Source organism: Zootoca vivipara, chromosome 12 (assembly GCF_965207765.1).
Source record: "Zootoca vivipara chromosome 12, rZooViv2.hap1.1, whole genome shotgun sequence".
NCBI classification, from domain to species: Eukaryota; Metazoa; Chordata; class Lepidosauria; order Squamata; family Lacertidae; genus Zootoca; species Zootoca vivipara.
Window position 1 is genome coordinate 41,283,641 of NC_142595.1, and position 15,494 is coordinate 41,299,134.

General features: G+C 51.0%; 1 protein-coding gene across 5 annotated transcripts in view; it reads left to right on the forward strand.

Moving 5' to 3' along the window:
- The window catches only part of TEP1 (telomerase associated protein 1), a 62,411-nt gene that overhangs the window by 45,863 nt on the left and 1,054 nt on the right, over positions 1-15,494 (forward strand). For 4 of the 5 annotated variants that reach the window (XM_035134664.3, XM_035134662.3, XM_035134663.3 and 1 more), the window contains exons 40-55: positions 100-309; positions 1,332-1,485; positions 2,315-2,527; positions 3,389-3,555; positions 4,929-5,045; positions 6,518-6,625; positions 7,800-7,926; positions 8,572-8,639; positions 9,503-9,635; positions 10,345-10,487; positions 10,859-10,971; positions 11,546-11,695; positions 11,806-11,935; positions 12,668-12,773; positions 14,450-14,556; positions 15,362-15,466. In XM_035134664.3, the coding sequence (XP_034990555.3) occupies positions 100-309; positions 1,332-1,485; positions 2,315-2,527; positions 3,389-3,555; positions 4,929-5,045; positions 6,518-6,625; positions 7,800-7,926; positions 8,572-8,639; positions 9,503-9,635; positions 10,345-10,487; positions 10,859-10,971; positions 11,546-11,695; positions 11,806-11,935; positions 12,668-12,773; positions 14,450-14,556; positions 15,362-15,466 (2,151 nt within the window). The remainder of the gene's footprint in view (positions 1-99; positions 310-1,331; positions 1,486-2,314; positions 2,528-3,388; positions 3,556-4,928; positions 5,046-6,517; positions 6,626-7,799; positions 7,927-8,571; positions 8,640-9,502; positions 9,636-10,344; positions 10,488-10,858; positions 10,972-11,545; positions 11,696-11,805; positions 11,936-12,667; positions 12,774-14,449; positions 14,557-15,361; positions 15,467-15,494) is intronic. The other variant, XM_060281797.2, reaches the window with a different exon arrangement.

Genomic DNA, 15,494 nt, shown 5'->3' on the forward strand with positions numbered 1-15,494 from the left:
CCACAACTCCCCTGATCCATTGCCTCTGCTGGCAGAGGGGGTCCAACCACATCGGCAGAGTTGCAGGTTCCCCATCTTGACTCCACTTTCCCCTTATAGGTGATGAAAGGCCACGATGCCTCCATCCATTCCATTTCCTTCTCCTCGGCTGGAAATGTTTTGGCAGCAGGAACCCTGATGGGATCTGTCCATCTCTGGTCGTGGCAGGAGGCTGTTGTCCTGAACACATTCTCAAGTCACTCGGGTTGTGTCTCTGCTTCTCTGTTCCTCCCAGGGGGCAAACTGCTCACAGCAGGAGAAGATTGCAAGGTGGTATATTATTTATTTATTTTGTCTTGATTGGGAATGGGTGGAACGTTGGGAAGAAGTATACGGAGAGTTGGGCGTATCCTTTCCCGAATCTTGGGAATTGTAGCTTCATGGCGTGGTCACTCTTAACAAGCTACAGTTCTCAGGGTCCTTTGGGAGGGCAGCAGGGAAGCTAGGACTGTTCGTATAAGGTGTGACCGAAAAGTTCGGTGAATGGTCACAGAAATCGGACAGCGAGAAATATTCGAGCGTACAGTCGGCATCGGAAACCCACAACATGCTCACAATTGTGTATGGAGATGAAGCTGTGACTCGAAAGACGGGGTATGAGTGGTTTAAGCATTTCTGTGAAGGGCGGCAAACCATCAAATATGACCCTCGGTCTGGCAGACCGTTGACAAGCAGAACGGCGGCAAATGTTGGCAGAGTTTGTGAGTTATTGATGCGGGAACAATATTTGTCCATCCAAATGATGGCGGAATAATTGCATATTCCGCGTGAAATCATTACCGAGGTCACTGACTTGTCCCACCCTCCATATTCTCCCGCTCTGGCCCCACCGGATTTCTTTCTTTTTCCAAAACTGAAATCTGCACTGAAAGGGCACAGATTTTCCAACATTTCACACGTCCAAGCTGCTGTGACGAGGGAACTGAAAGCAATACGAAAAGAGGCCTTCTCCAGAAGCTTCCAACAGTTCTACGAACATTGTCAATGGTGCATCATATCAGAGGGTGCCTACTTTGAATGCCTGTAAGGTATGTACGTTCAAATATTTCTCGCTGTCCAGTTTCTGTGACCATTCACTGAACTTTCCGGTCATACCTTGTAGAATCACAGAATTAAGAGTTGGAAGGGCCCCCTGCAATGTTGAAGTGGCACAATAGTGCTTTAAACGGTGTGGATACGACCACTGAAGAGATAGTTCGTGTTGACAGCATCACAGGAGGGCTCTCTTCTCGGTATGATGTGTGTTTGTCTTTGTACCTAGCATAACTGACTTCGTGCATTCTGAGTTGCAGGTCCAGCTTTGGGCAGGTCACCAGGGGCAGCTGTGGAGCACTTTGGGGTCGGGAATCTCCTCCCCAGCTCTCTGCACTGCAGTCAGTCCCGATTGCGGCCGCTTGGCTGTGGGGCACCATTCGGGAGACCTCCGGATCTTCATGCATCCTTGGTGTACGTTTAGCATTTGTCTCCTTAAGCCATTTGAATCCTCGGCGAAACCCTGCAGCCTCCCATATGTTGTTGGATTTCCGCTCCCATCAGCCTCGGCAAGAGCAGCCCGGTGGTCAGGGAATATGGGAGGTGCAGTCAAACAACATCTGAAGGGCACCCTGTTGGCTGTTCCTGATGTTAATAATAAAAAGGACCCCTGACCATTAGGTCCAGTCGTGACCGACTCTGGGGTTGTGGTGCTCATCTCGCTTTGTTGGCTGAGGGAGCCGGTGTACAGCTTCCAGGTCATGTGGCCAGCATGACAAAGCCGCTTCTGGCAAACCAGAGCAGCACACGAAAATGCTGTTTACCTTCCCGCTGGAGCAGTACCTATATATCTACTTGCACTTTGGCACGCTTTCGAACTGCTAGGTTGGCAGGAGCTGGGACCGAGCAACGGGAGCTCACCCCGTGGCTGGGATTCAAACCACTGACCTTCTGATCAGCAAGCCCTAGGCTCTGTGGTTTAACCCACAGAGCCACGTGGGTCCCTTGGACAGGACACTAGACCATGGCTAAATACTATGTGTATGAGACACAATGAGTCTTGGGCATGAATGATTCCCCTCCTCCCCCTGGGCATTCAGGAGGAGGGAGGAAGCACACAGGCTTGAGGCTTGCTGTATTATTGTTAATAATAATAATAATAATAATAATAATAATAATAATGTGTATGTTGCCCATCTTACTGGGTTGCCCCAGTATGAATTGCTACCCAGGTGCAATTCTGTCCTGGAGGACTGGTCTTCAGAGCTCCCAAGTTCTTCCATTTTATTTCCGTCTCTCTTAGACACTCCACTGCCTCACTGTGCTGCAACGGGGGTAGCTTTCTGTAGCCTGGCCTGGCTGGACAGCCTCCACCTGGTTGGGGGCAGCAGCGACGGGTCCCTGTACATCACAAACACCTCTCAGCGTAGCCGCCCTTGCCTCCGTAAGCTGCACGGCCACAAAGGAGCCGTGACGGGCCTTGCCGTCTTCGAGAAGCTGGTGGCGTCGGTGTCAGGTGATTTGGAGAAGCCCCTGGTGGGAGGCGTTACGTTGCTTGCCTTTCTCCATCCCTCCCTCTCCTTGGGGCTTCAGCCAGAAGCTGTGGGTGAAAGGAAGGGAGAGTTTGATGGGCTGGATAATGCAGGGGACACGACCTGAGCACCTTCCTTGCAAACTGCATGACAGTGGAAGAGAGAGAAGGAAGCTTGTAGTAAGAGGCAGAGCTGATATGGGCTGTGGGCTTAGGCTCCACTTATCATGTGGGCTCATTGTGTTTTTCCCTCTGTCTGATAAACCTTGGCGATCCGCTTTCGGTCATAGTTGAGTTAGATGGACCCAGTAGTCTTGATAAGAGCTTCCTATATTCCTCCAATTCTCTCTCTCTCTCTCTCCCCTGTTGTATTCTGGCTACACCAGCCTACTTGAGAACCGCTTGTGTCAAGATTTCTCCAGAGCTCAGGAAGTGATTGGTGCCTCAGGGATGGGTGCCCCTCCCTGGCGCGCTTCTGCACTTTCTAGAGTAGGCCTTCAAAGAGTTGCCTTTCTTTGCTGGCCCAGTGACTTGGCTGGTCATGAAAGTAGAGCAACTTCTAGCAGAGCAACTAGGGTCCGCCATTGTCAAAGTCTGTGGGGAGGGCAAAGGTCAGAGACCTAGACGGAAGCAACTTGCTGCAGTCGCCATGTTGTTAGAGGTGTCTCTGGCAAAGGAGAAGCTGGCTGTACACAGCCCTATCCTCCATCTGGGTCAGTGAGGACTGAGTAGAGTCCGAGGGTCAGACAAAGAGGCCTAGAGGCCTCCTGTACCTGATCCCTCAGGCTGAGGTGCCCCATTTTTTCTCCAGAATTCCCCCTCTCATATTCTTTTTCTCTTTTCTAGAGGATTTCACTGTCCAGCTGTGGCTTTCAGAGACTCTGAGACCAACGGATCTTCCTACAGATGCTGACATCTTGCCCCTTGCTGTCCTCCGGGGTCACACTGGAGGGGTGACATGCTGCGCCTTCAGCCTTGATGGCCGCTACCTTGCCACGGGAGGCAAAGACCGGGTGAGTAAGGCAGCCTTGTCTCGAGGAGAGGCCTCCTCCCAGGGCCGTCTTTAGGCCCGGGCTGGGTGGCGCAAGGTGCCAGGGCGCCTGGCCACCAGGGGCGCCGATCTGCTTCATGATTCTGCTTCATGGGCTGGTGTCGCCTCCTCTTCTTGTCCATGAAGCAAACCAGCGAGACTCCTGCCTAGAGTGGCACCACGTGCCTGCTGCCGCTCTAGGCAGGTGTCTCGCTGATTCTGCTTCATGGGCTGGTGTCTCCTCCTCTTCTTGCCCACGAAGCCTGCTGCCGCTCTAGGCAGGTGTCTCGCTGATTCTGCTTCATGGGCTGGTGTCTCCTCCTCTTCTTGCACAAGAAGCAAATCAGCGAGACTCCTGCCTAGAGTGGCACCATGCGCCTGCTGCCACTCTAGGTAGGAGTCTCGCTGATTCTGCTTCATGGGATGGTGTCTCCTCCTCTTCTTGCCCATGAAGCAAATCAGCAAGACTCCTGCCTAGAGTGACATTATGCGCCTGCTGCCGCTCTAGGCAGGAGTCTCGCTGATTCTGCTTCATAGGCAAGAAGAGGAGGAGAGGAGGCTCAATGGCTGCATGCTACTGCCGCTGGGGGGGGGGCGCTGGAGGATTTTTGCACTACAGCGCTGGATACCCTTAAGACGTTACTGGCTCCTCCGCAAGCTCCAGCAATGGTGGCACAGAGCTCCTCTGGAAGAGCAGCTTCCTTGATCTTCCCCTCGCAATGCACACCTTCAAGTAGATGTTGATATGCGCTCAGAGGTATTGCGAGGCGAGACTGGCCTAACTAATGTCTCAGTGGGCAAGCCTGTGCACCAAACGAGATGCCCCAGAATCCTTTGCAGCATACTTCTTGGCAGAGGAGATGCTGTGGCAGAGGCAGGAAACCTTTTTCAGACTGAGGGGGTTGCATTGCCTCCAAGGCAACCTTTTGAGGGCCACATGCCAGTAATGTGCGGGGCCAGACGTAGAAGTGAGCAGAGCAACAGATGCAAATTTTGCCTCGTGTGCACTGGGCAAATATCTGCAACACCCCCCTCACCCTACTCTACATCCAGGCAAGCAAGCGGCACTATCGGAGTTCAGTGACCCAAATTCCAGCCAGGCAAAAGTATTCAATGGAGGGTGCAGAGCAGTGACATGGAGGAGTCCTGAGGGCCACTAAAAAAACCCTAGAGGGCCACATTTGGCTTCCAAGCCAGAGGTTGGTCATTCCTGTGATATGAAAAGGCAGCAAGTGGAAAAAATTACTGCTTTCGGAGGCAGAGCAGAGTAAGGAACAGGGCAAAAGACTGGTGTAATGTTAACAAAACGTAGGTTCTTATTTAATTTTTTTCACTGTGTTCTGCTCTGGTGTCCAGGCCTTGTTTCTCTGGGATGTCAGGGACCCCTCCCAGAAGCCACCCTCCCTCTGGCACTCCCTGCCTTTCTGCCACCAGGACTGGATCGCCTGCTGCAGCTGGGCAGGCCCCATGTTGGTGAGTTTGGACGGCCACCACACGGAGTGGGTGGGTAGGTGGGTTTTTCCATGCACGAAGAATCCCAGAAATGGAGGGCGGGGGGACCACACAGACCCACTTATGACACCTTCCCAAAGGGCAGGTCTGGGCGCCCACCCATTTAACCTAGCAACTCTTTGCAGTAGCCTCATCCTGCATGCAGTTGGCTCCTGCATGCAGTGCTAGTGTTTGGGCACAAGGGGGCACTAAACAAGCTACTCTTGGGTTGTGTTAGACTCCCAGCTCTCATCAGTTGCAGCCAGCAGGGCCAATAAAAGGTAAAGCTTTGTAAAGGTACCCCTGACTGTTAGGTCCAGTTACGGACGACTCTGGGGTTGCGGCGCTCATCTCGCCGCTGTCCGCAGACAGCTTCCAGGTCATGTGGCCAGCATGACTAATCCACTTCTGGCGAACCAGAGCAGCGCACGGAAACGCCGTTTACCTTCCCGCTGGAGCGGTCCCTATTTATCTACTTGCACTTTGACGTGCTTTCGAACTGCTGGGTTGGCAGAAGCTGGGACTGAGCAACGGGAGCTCACCCCGTTGCGGGGATTCGAACCAGCGACCTTCTGATCGGCAAGCCCTAGGCTCAGTGGTTTAGACCACAGTGCCACCCATGTCCCAACAGCAGGGCCAATAGTGGAATTCCCCCCCCCCCAATTTTTTAAATTCATTTTATAATAGAATGCAACAAAACAAAACAGAACAAAAACATAGCTTATACAGTACAAGACAATAAACACACATATAAAACAGACATAAACAAAGAAGAAAATATATCTTCTCCAACTCTTAACTTCTATTATTTGGATTCAAAGGACAGCCCGGTAGAAATGGGAGATGGCAGGGATTTCAGTTCTGACCTGTATTCATCCTACTTGTCACTGTTTCCATTACACTGCAGTTTGGTTTCTGCTAAATGCTACAAGTCCTCCGTTAAACATAAATTACAAAACTGTTTACATAACTTACGTAACTTACATTCATTTGAGCGTCAAGGTAACATCAAAACTACGGCAAAAATTTGTCTATTACATATCCTTTGCGGACTTTCAAACAAATGAATCCCATTTGACTAATTTCTGTTCCTGACAACAGGCGGACATGTGAATTACAGCATTTGTTCACTTCCTTTTCTACGTTCCTCTGAATTCTCTGGCATCCCTAGGCCCTGGAGCAGGCATCAGTGGGCCCTTGTCAGGGTGTTGGGACAGTGGCATCTGCCCCAAGGATGCTAGGTGCTGATACTGGCCTTGATGTGTTTGGTACCCTGGTGATAATTTGCCAGTTGATTATTCGGAACATCTGATTCCTCCTGTCGTCTTCCAAACGGAGGTGGTTGGGAGTATCACTCATGGCAGGTCTCCTAAATCTAGCAGCCTATGATGTCTTGTGACAAACATCCCACCATTTCTGACTCTCTGCCTGTCCTTGCATTGATCTCCAAACAGCTCACTGGCTCCAACGATTGCACTGTCTGCCTCTGGGATCCCAAAACTGGCCAGCGCCTCCAGGAATTCCTGGGCCACCAAAGCCCAGTATGCAGTGTCACGAGTGAGGTAAGGAAGGCAATAGAATCCTTTTGAGGCATCACCCTTCATTTTTCTACCTTGGCCCTAGACGCTTCCCCGAATTCTGCAAAGCACTCTGTATTGGGCTTTGCGGATTCTAAAATGAAGAGGTGACAAGTCACAGAACACCCTCTTCTTCATCTGCCTGAAATGGCACCTGAGGGGACAAACCAGACGTGTCACATTAAATACATGTTTGCTTTTAATGTGCATATTTTTCTGGGTGGGGCTGGAGGGAATTGTACTCCAAAACTCTGGGAAGCGCCAGGGTGGGTGAAGGCTGCAAATAGCATCTGAGGTGGGTGGGAGAAAAACCTATCTGGGTTGCAGCAGGTGTGGAGGGGTTAACGTCTCACCTTCTCTTCCCCTCCTGAAGAGAGAATGTCTCCTTTTTTTGGAAAATGTGGGAGGAAATCTCCCACAGATACCAGCCGCCACAGCGAATCCTTACGTTAAAAAGCAAAAACAAAGGGACACTGCTGTACAAGTTCAATTGCAGAGAGTTGGAAGGCACCAAAAGCTGGTTTATCTAGTGCAGCCCCCGGCAATGCAGGAATCTCTTGCCCAGCGTGGGGCTGAGCTATCTTGCATCTTACCATCTTGCATAGTTTGGCCTTGAGTGTCTTAGGGATGCCATAAAAAAACACTCAGTGCTGTTCCCAGGACCTCCCAGGTCCATTCTAGCCTCCCCAGCTCTATTACTGATCTTGTCTCTGTGGCCTATCCTGCCTTGGCTCCTCTTTGACACAAGCAGTCATTCAGCCTGGGGTGGGGAACCCTATTTTCATCCTGGGGACTGCAGTCCTTTCTGGGCAGGCTTCCTGGGGCCACAAGCCAGTGGTGGGTGGGGCCAGAGGCAAAAGTGGGTGGAGCAACAAATGTAAACGATCCCCGCACAATGCCCTCTCCTCTGGCCATGCAAGCAAGAAGCACTATCAGAGTGCAAGGGCCTGTTCCACCCAGGCTAAACCACTTGGGGGGTGAAGTGAGGAGTGCATCCTGCGGGGAGGAATCCGAGGGCCAGATGCGGCCCCTGGTCCTGAGGTTCCCCATCCCTGCCTTAACTCTGCATGGAACGCTTGTTGCAGTCGTCCTCTGGATAAATATGCATGGCCTTGGTTTATCCCTTATTGACCGCTACTCTTTCTGGTTCCTGTGACAGAAAGAACATGTGTTCTCCGTGGGCAGGGATGGGATGCTGGTGGTGTGGAACCAACAGGGGCTGGAGATGACTCGCTTCCTGGCTCATCCTGACCGGGCCAACCACTGTGCAGGCTTCAGAGATCCACGTAAGATAGCCACCACTTTTTGAAAAACTGGGGAAGGGAAATGAGCTCTGAAATTCTGGTCTCCGTTACTTGACCGTATGTTACAAATGAATCCATGTTCATATTTGCATTTATTTTAGATGAGCATATGGTTAAGATTCACATGAATATATACAAGTTTGAATGCTCAAATTGTTCACTGTCCAAGTAAGCAAAGGTATTGCAAGTAGCCCTTTCAAGACTGTAGATCTGAGCTGTCTAGCAGATTTTGAACTTAGTAATGTAAGAATACCAAGGTATGGCAGAGGGCTGTGGGTTGCTGAGCGGTTTGGCCTCACCGAAGCTTAATTACATGGCTGAGGGCCTTTCCTTGGTTCCTGCAAAGTCACCTCTCCATGAGAAAGTTCGCTGTTTTTAGTTGCCAGTTAGATGAGGAAGATATCAGTGAATGTGGAAATAATAATTTTATTATTGGCCAGATATGATTTTATAAATGGCCAGAATTAAAGGGGGGGGAGTGAAAATAGATTTTCAAAGTGGGGAAGTGTTGCCCTTAAAATTGGGGAGTGAGGGGTATTGTCACTTTGAACAGCTGGTCTGCTTTTTGCCCTCTGCCCTACCTTCATAAGCATGCTCTTGGTACATTCCTTTTTTCTCTTTTCACAGGGGAAAAAGAGTTTATTTTGGCTGCAGCTGGCGGTGATGGCACAGTGAAACTTTGGAAGCCCCTGAAGGTAAGAGATGGGGGGGAAAGTGTGTGTGTGGGGGATTTGATGTACTAAACTAACCTTTGCCAACCTTGTGTTCTCTCCAGATGTTTAGACTATGACTCCCACTATCCCCTAGCCAGCGCCCTGTGCTGTCTGATGGGAGTTGTAGTCCAGAACATCTGGAGAGGGCACCAGGTTGATGAAGGCTGTCCTGAACAAAAATGTCCTTGAAAGTTTGGCTGGTGATAAATACCTTAACATTTACCTGTTAGGCTCTATTCCCACCCCACACCCCCAAAAAACCCACAACCTCTTGGCTACACTTGTAAGGCTGGGCAAGCCAGCCACAGCAGCAGTTTAAATGTCTCCTAAACATTATACACATCACCTCTTCTGAGGCTGTGTACCCAATATACCTTTTAAAGCACATTCCAAGCACACTCTTTCCCTCAAAGGATTCTGGGCACAGTAGTTTACCCCTCGTAGAGGGACATGTCCCAGCAGCCCATAACAAACTACAGGGCCCAGAATCCTCCGAGGGAAAGGGTGTGCTTGGCATGTGCTTCAAAGGTACAGCTTGGGCACACCCTGGGCTTGTCTGCCTCTCACAAATAGGGCACGCATGAGGGGAAAGTGACAAAAGTTGGCTGAACTTCAGAGCTGCTGGAACACTTGCCGGTAACTCAGTTAGAAAACTGCTTAAAGTCTTCTTACCTGATGGATCAACTTTTAAGTATCATTCTTGTTGCTAGTGGATAGGAACCAACCTGGTCTGCCCGGCACCTACACCATAATAATCTCTTCCGCCTGGGCAACTCTTGGCACCTAGACCCAATCCCTGGTCTGCCTCCCAGCTCCTTGTTCACTCGTTTCCTGTTTCCTCGCAGCTGGCGGAACCTGACGTCTTCCCTGGCCACTGCGCTGCCATCTGTGGGGCTGCTTCTTCTCCAGCATCTTCCTCTTTCTTGACAATATCCAAAGACAACACAGTCCGAGTGTGGGCTGCTCCCAAGGAAGAGGGTTAGTATCTGGGGGGGGGGGGCTGCTCGCAGCTCCCTGCTCTTCTTGCATTTGTGGGTCTAACCAAAAGGTGGGCTGGGCCAGAGGAGCCCGATTGCTTGTGTTTTGCGTCCGTTACCAAAGAGCACGATGGAGCCTTGCCCACCCCGCCTTATACCGAGAGAGGCCATTGGTCCACCTAGCTCAGTATTGTCTATGTGGATTGGCTCTGGGCTCTCCAGAAATTCAGGCAGATCCTCCCTAGCCCTCCTTGGCGATTGAAACCGGGAGCTTCTGCATGCAAGGCAGTTAAGCTCTCCCACTGAGCTTACAGGCCTTCCCACGCTTAACGACCAACTTGGGTGTGTTCATTTGGTGTCAGAATTTTGTGTTCACATGATTAAACCAGCTGTGTTTGGAGTTGAGGCTGGAGGAGGGAGAGGTTTCCAGCTGACCTCTCATGACGACACATTGTGGCTCCACCCTTTCGCCTCACTGTGCACATTAGGGTCGCACAAACACCATCCATTTCAAGCACACACCCCAATAATCCTGCGAACTACCCCCTCACAGAGCTACAATTCCCAGTGCCCTTGACAAACTACGGTTCTCAGCATTCTTGGGGAGAAGCTGCATGTGTGCATGTGACCCAATATGCTTTTAAAACTGCAAACTGGTTGGTCCCAGCTCATCGCTGTCTTGCTGAGCTGTTTCCCCCTTTGCTCACCAGCAGGGGCCGCCAAAGACCTCCCCCCTCACCACGGTGCCGTCACGGCCTTGGCCTGGTCCCCCGATGGGGACTTCGTTGCATCTGGTGGGGAATGCGGAGACCTGGTCCTCTGGCACAAAGCCAAGGCTGTGGAGAAAGTGAAGGTAAGCCCAAGGGCGCTGGACTCTCCAACATCATCTGAAGGGCCACAGCTTCCTCACCCCTCCCCTCTCCAGTGCCGGAAAGCAGGCTTGGAGGGAGAAGCCGCCCCCTGGTGGTCAGAAGAGGGACTGCAAACTGAGAATCATACGAGTTGGAAGGGATTCCTGAGGGTCATTCAGTCCAACCCCCTGCAGTGCAGGAATCTTTTGCCCATCGTGGGGCTCGAACCCACGGCCCCGAGATTGAGTCTCGTGCTCTACCGACTGAGCTATCCCAAGAGAGATTTGTCATCCCAATGCACCTTGGGCTTCATCCCAGCCCTTTTGGTGTAGCAAACTGTTGTGTGAGAGGCTTTGCTTCTTTTACCATCCAGGCCGGCCTGCGTTGCATCAGTGCCTTAGCCTTCACTTCCACCCGCACCATCCTCGTGGCAGCTGATGGGATCAGCCTCTGGTACATAAGCAGGCAGCACGATGGAGCCGTCAGGTAAGGTGTTGCACAAACCATCCCAAGAGTGCTGGGTCTCCAATGTGAGCCACTCGCCCTGGGAGTGCCTGGCTGCACGATGGAGCTCTCAGCCCCATAATCAAGAGCGAGCTCCTCTGGGCCTCTGCTCATACCTGCCAAGTTGCTGTCAGAGAAATAAGGGACCGGGCCGGAAATAGCAGACCGGAAGTAGCGCTGCCGCCATTTTGGTACTGGGCGGAGCATGCTCAGAAGTGACTTTTGATGCTGCTTTGCCCAGTTCCAAAATGGCCGCCGCGCCAGAAGTCGCACTGCAGCCATTTTGGAACTGGGCAGAGCAGCATCAAAAGTCGCTTCTGAGCATGCTCCGCCCAGTTCCAAAAAGAACGCCGCGCCAGAATAAACCGGGAAAAAACAAAAAAATCCGTTTTTTCAGCTAGGAACAACTGGAAAAACAGGGATTTCCTGGGGAAAACGGGAGACTTGGCAGCTATGCCTCTGCTTCTGCGCAACTCAATCTCCATGGCATGCTGCCAATCCTGAGTTTTTTGTATGCTGCTTCTCTCTCTCTCTCTCCCTTTTTCCTGTTGCGCAGCCTGACCCACAGGAAGTCCCTGCGCCAAGCAGAGGAGTCATCTGCGCTCTGTGTGGGGGTGTTCGGGCCCAGCGGCCCCATAGTCCTAGGAATGGCCAACGGAGACCTGCTGGTGCTGCAGCCTGGAGCCGAGAGCTTCCAGCAGAACCCGTGAGTTGGGAGAACGGCGGCCCTCGAGGGGCCGGGGGAAGACATCTCTGGGTGGTGGAACCGTCTTACTTTCATGGCTCCAATGCTGATCTTTTCCACCTCCATCCCAGGTACACAGACAAAGTGTGGGATTCCCAGCAGCATGTGAGCTTTGACATATCTGTGTCCGAGGATGAGGAGGAGGAGGGGCATATATTTCACATCTGGGACTCCATGCACAGCCCGACCTTGTTCAAGATGGTGAGTGACCACGGGGGCAAGGCCCAGGTGGGAATCACCACAGGATTTGGCCAGTTGGTGAGCTCTGAGCCTGCCAGGCTGCATCTACCTGCAGAACCCCCGCTTATTATTGATGGATTGATTGCATGGACACCTCACCTTTTTCTCAAAGGGGCTCAAGGTGTCTTACATGGTTCTCATCCCCACAGCAACCCTGTGGGGTAGGCTAGGGTGAAAGGGACAGTGACTGGCCCAGGGAGCTCCATGGGGACTTGAGCACAGGTTCCCCCAGTCCTAGCGGAAACCAAAGTCTCCTTATCCCTTTAACACTTTGAAAGAAGTGCCCAGGGATGATATCAGCTCAGAAAGCAGCTCCGTTGGTGGCTTTAAGCAAGCATATATGTGTCTCTGTGTGCAGGGGCGGAGAACCTCAGGCCTGGGGGTGGGCAAATGTGGCTCTGCAGGCCTCCCCAGATTGCTCATCCCGCACCTGAGCTTCCCGCTACCCACCCTCATTCCAGGTACTGCCAGTGATGCCTGGTTTTCCAGGACTTGTTCCACCTGGCTGTCCAGTCCAAAAGAAGATCCTGCAGCTCGGTTGCCATTGTGGCATGGCTGCCTCAGTTATTCTTCTGGTCTGACCATCTCAGAACTCCCAAGGCAGGTGGGGCATGGATCTTCTGCCAGGAGAGGCCTACTAATTTCTTGAGTTGCCCTTTCCTCACCGGAGCCGTCTTCTGTTTGTTCCTTTAGAGGGTAACCGAATCTGGGGAGTTGGAGGACACAGACGCCCTGGAGAAGATACCATGGGTACCCCAAAGGCCCTCTGTTTGGGTCACTGTTGCCCGGCAGGTCAAAGGTGAGGCCGAGACCAGGTTCCTGCTTTTCCCGGTCTCGTATATTTTTTGAGAGAGACTTCTGCTCAAGCAAAGTGCCACTCTTGCGCTCGGAAGCTTCTTGTTGCTCAGTGTTGTGCAGATGTATTTGCAACTCTGGGGGCGTCCCCTGCTTGGCAACCCCAGAGGGGCCTGTGTTGACGGCCTGCTTCTGGAATGAAATCACATTTAATGGGCTTAAAGCTTTTGATAGCTAAGATTCCAATGAGGTGCAATAATTTAGTAGGTTGTAACTGGGTGGAATCATAGAATCATAGAATTGGAAGAGACCACAAAGGCCATCCAGTCCAACCCCCTGCCAAGCAGGAAACACCATCAAAGCATTCTTGACATATGCCTGTCAAGCCTCCATTTAAAGACCTCCAAAGAAGGAGACTCCACCACACTCCTTGGCAGCAAATTCCACTGCCAAACAGCTCTTACTGTCAGGAAGTTCTTCCTAATGTGTAGGTGGAATCTTCTTTCTTGTAGTTTGAATCCATTGCTCCGTGTCCGCTTCTCTGGAGCAGCAGAAAACAACCTTTCACCCTCCTCTATATGGCATCCTTTTATATATTTGAACATGGCTAAAAGGATGTCATATAGAGGAGGGAGAAAGGTTGTAGATTGGCACGGTGCAGGGGTAGCTGAAGGTCACGCTCCCAAATACTCCGGACTGCAATTCCCATAGGCCTCAGCAAGCATGGCCAGTGGTGATGGAAGTTGTAGTCAAATGAGATCTGGCAGGCACCCTATTGGCTATTCCATAGCATAGAATATGAAATGCCCTGTAAAAGACAGCAGAAAGCAGTTTGCATTAGAAAGGTGGATGCGTAAGTGGTAGATTTTTTGGATACGGGCTTGTGGGCACCTGGTTGGCCACTGTGAGAACAGGATGCTGGACTAGTTACAGGTGGGTGGCCGTGTTGGTCTGCCGTAGTCGAAACAAAATAAAAAATTCCCTCCAGTAGCACCTTAGAGACCAACTAAGTTTGTCATTGGTATGAGCTTTCATGTGCATGCACGCTTCTTCAGATACACTGAAACAGAAGTCACCAGACCCTTATATATAGTGAGAGGGAGGGGAGGGGTATTACTCAGAAGGGTGGTGGGAATGGGTGATTGGCTGATAGGAGTGGTAAACCTGTTGATGACTGTTAACGACTGTTAACGACTGCAATTGGTCTTGCAGGAAAAAGCAAGGGCTGAGGTGCTAAAGAAAGCTTGATCATGTATAATGAATGAGATAAGAATCCAGTGTCCTTATTCAGACCAGGTCTCTCCATGGTTTTAAGCTTGGTTGTTGTTGTTGTTGTTTAGTTGTTTAGTCGTGTCCGACTCTTTGTGACCCCATGGACCAGAGCACGCCAGGCACTCCTGTCTTGCACTGCCTCCCGCAGTTTGGTCAGTCTCATGTTCGTAGCTTCGAGAACACTGTCCAACCATCTCGTCCTCTGTCGTCCCCTTCTCCTAGTGCCCTCAATCTTTCCCAACATCAGGGTCTTTTCCAGGGAGTCTTAGCTTCAGGATCTGCCCTAAGCTTGGTAATGAGTTGCAATTCAGCAACTTCTCTTTCCAGTCTACTTCTGAACAGGATGCTAGACTGTAGGCCTGATCTAGCAGAGCTCCAGCTGATCTGATGGCTTTTCCATTGGGGCAGGTAAACTCCTATTATGTGCAGACTCTGAGGGATGCCTCTGGACTCAGACCCGGCAGACTGAGGAGAGAGTGGATAAATGGAAGCCTGACGGCTGGCAGAGGAAAAAGGCAAGTCCTAGGGATGGGGGGAGAAGATGGGATAAATGGGGACCCAGCAGCGCCTGAATAGTCAGCCTGAGCAGCGAGCGGGATTTTGAGTCATGTGCCTGTGGAAGTGACAGGGATTTTGAGCCCTTGCCTACCTCTGGGGCCTGATCCAGTTTGGAGATGCTTCCAGAGAGTTCACTCGCAGTGCATCCACATCTAGGGAAACTGCAGTTCTCTAAAGGAAGGTAGTTTTAGGTCTCTTAGGAGGAAAATCTAAGCTTCCTCGACAAACCTACAATGCCTAAGGTTATGCAGTGTAAACCAAAAGAGCAGAAGTTGCTTACAAAAAGATCTTATGTTTGTGGCATGGATGCACTTTAGTTCTTCTGGTGGAGCAGGAAAATCCTGCCTTGTGGGGAACAGTAAAAAATATATATATAAAAAATCCACTGGAATTCTGCTAACTTTGTTGTTCTTGTACCCCAAACCAATTACTTTACATGCTATTTTTTTAATGAGATGAAATGGCCCTGAGTGCATCATGCTGCATTTAGACTGGCTGTTTTTAAAATGTGAGCACAGATGCATTTTAGTAAATGCAGTAGACTGTGAGTATGCAAAGTGACTTTAAAAATGCTCTTGGGGCTTGAGAACTGGGACTTCCTTAATTGGCCTGAATCCTCTGGGTCACAGAGAGGGTGGGGTAAGGCAGGCTGATGTCTCTCTCTCTCTCTCCTCTCCCCCCCCCCCCCCCGTGGCCCCAAGGAAGCACTTTACAAGTGCTAGCAGGCTTTAAAAAAAATTCTTCTGGCTCTGTTGTTACTAGATTCACAGTGACAAAATCACAGCCCTGCATGTCCTTGGAGACAGGATTGTAACAGCATCACATGACCGAGATGTGAAGATTTGGGATGGCAACACTATGAAACTGGTGAGTAACGTCACACTCCCCTTCCTCT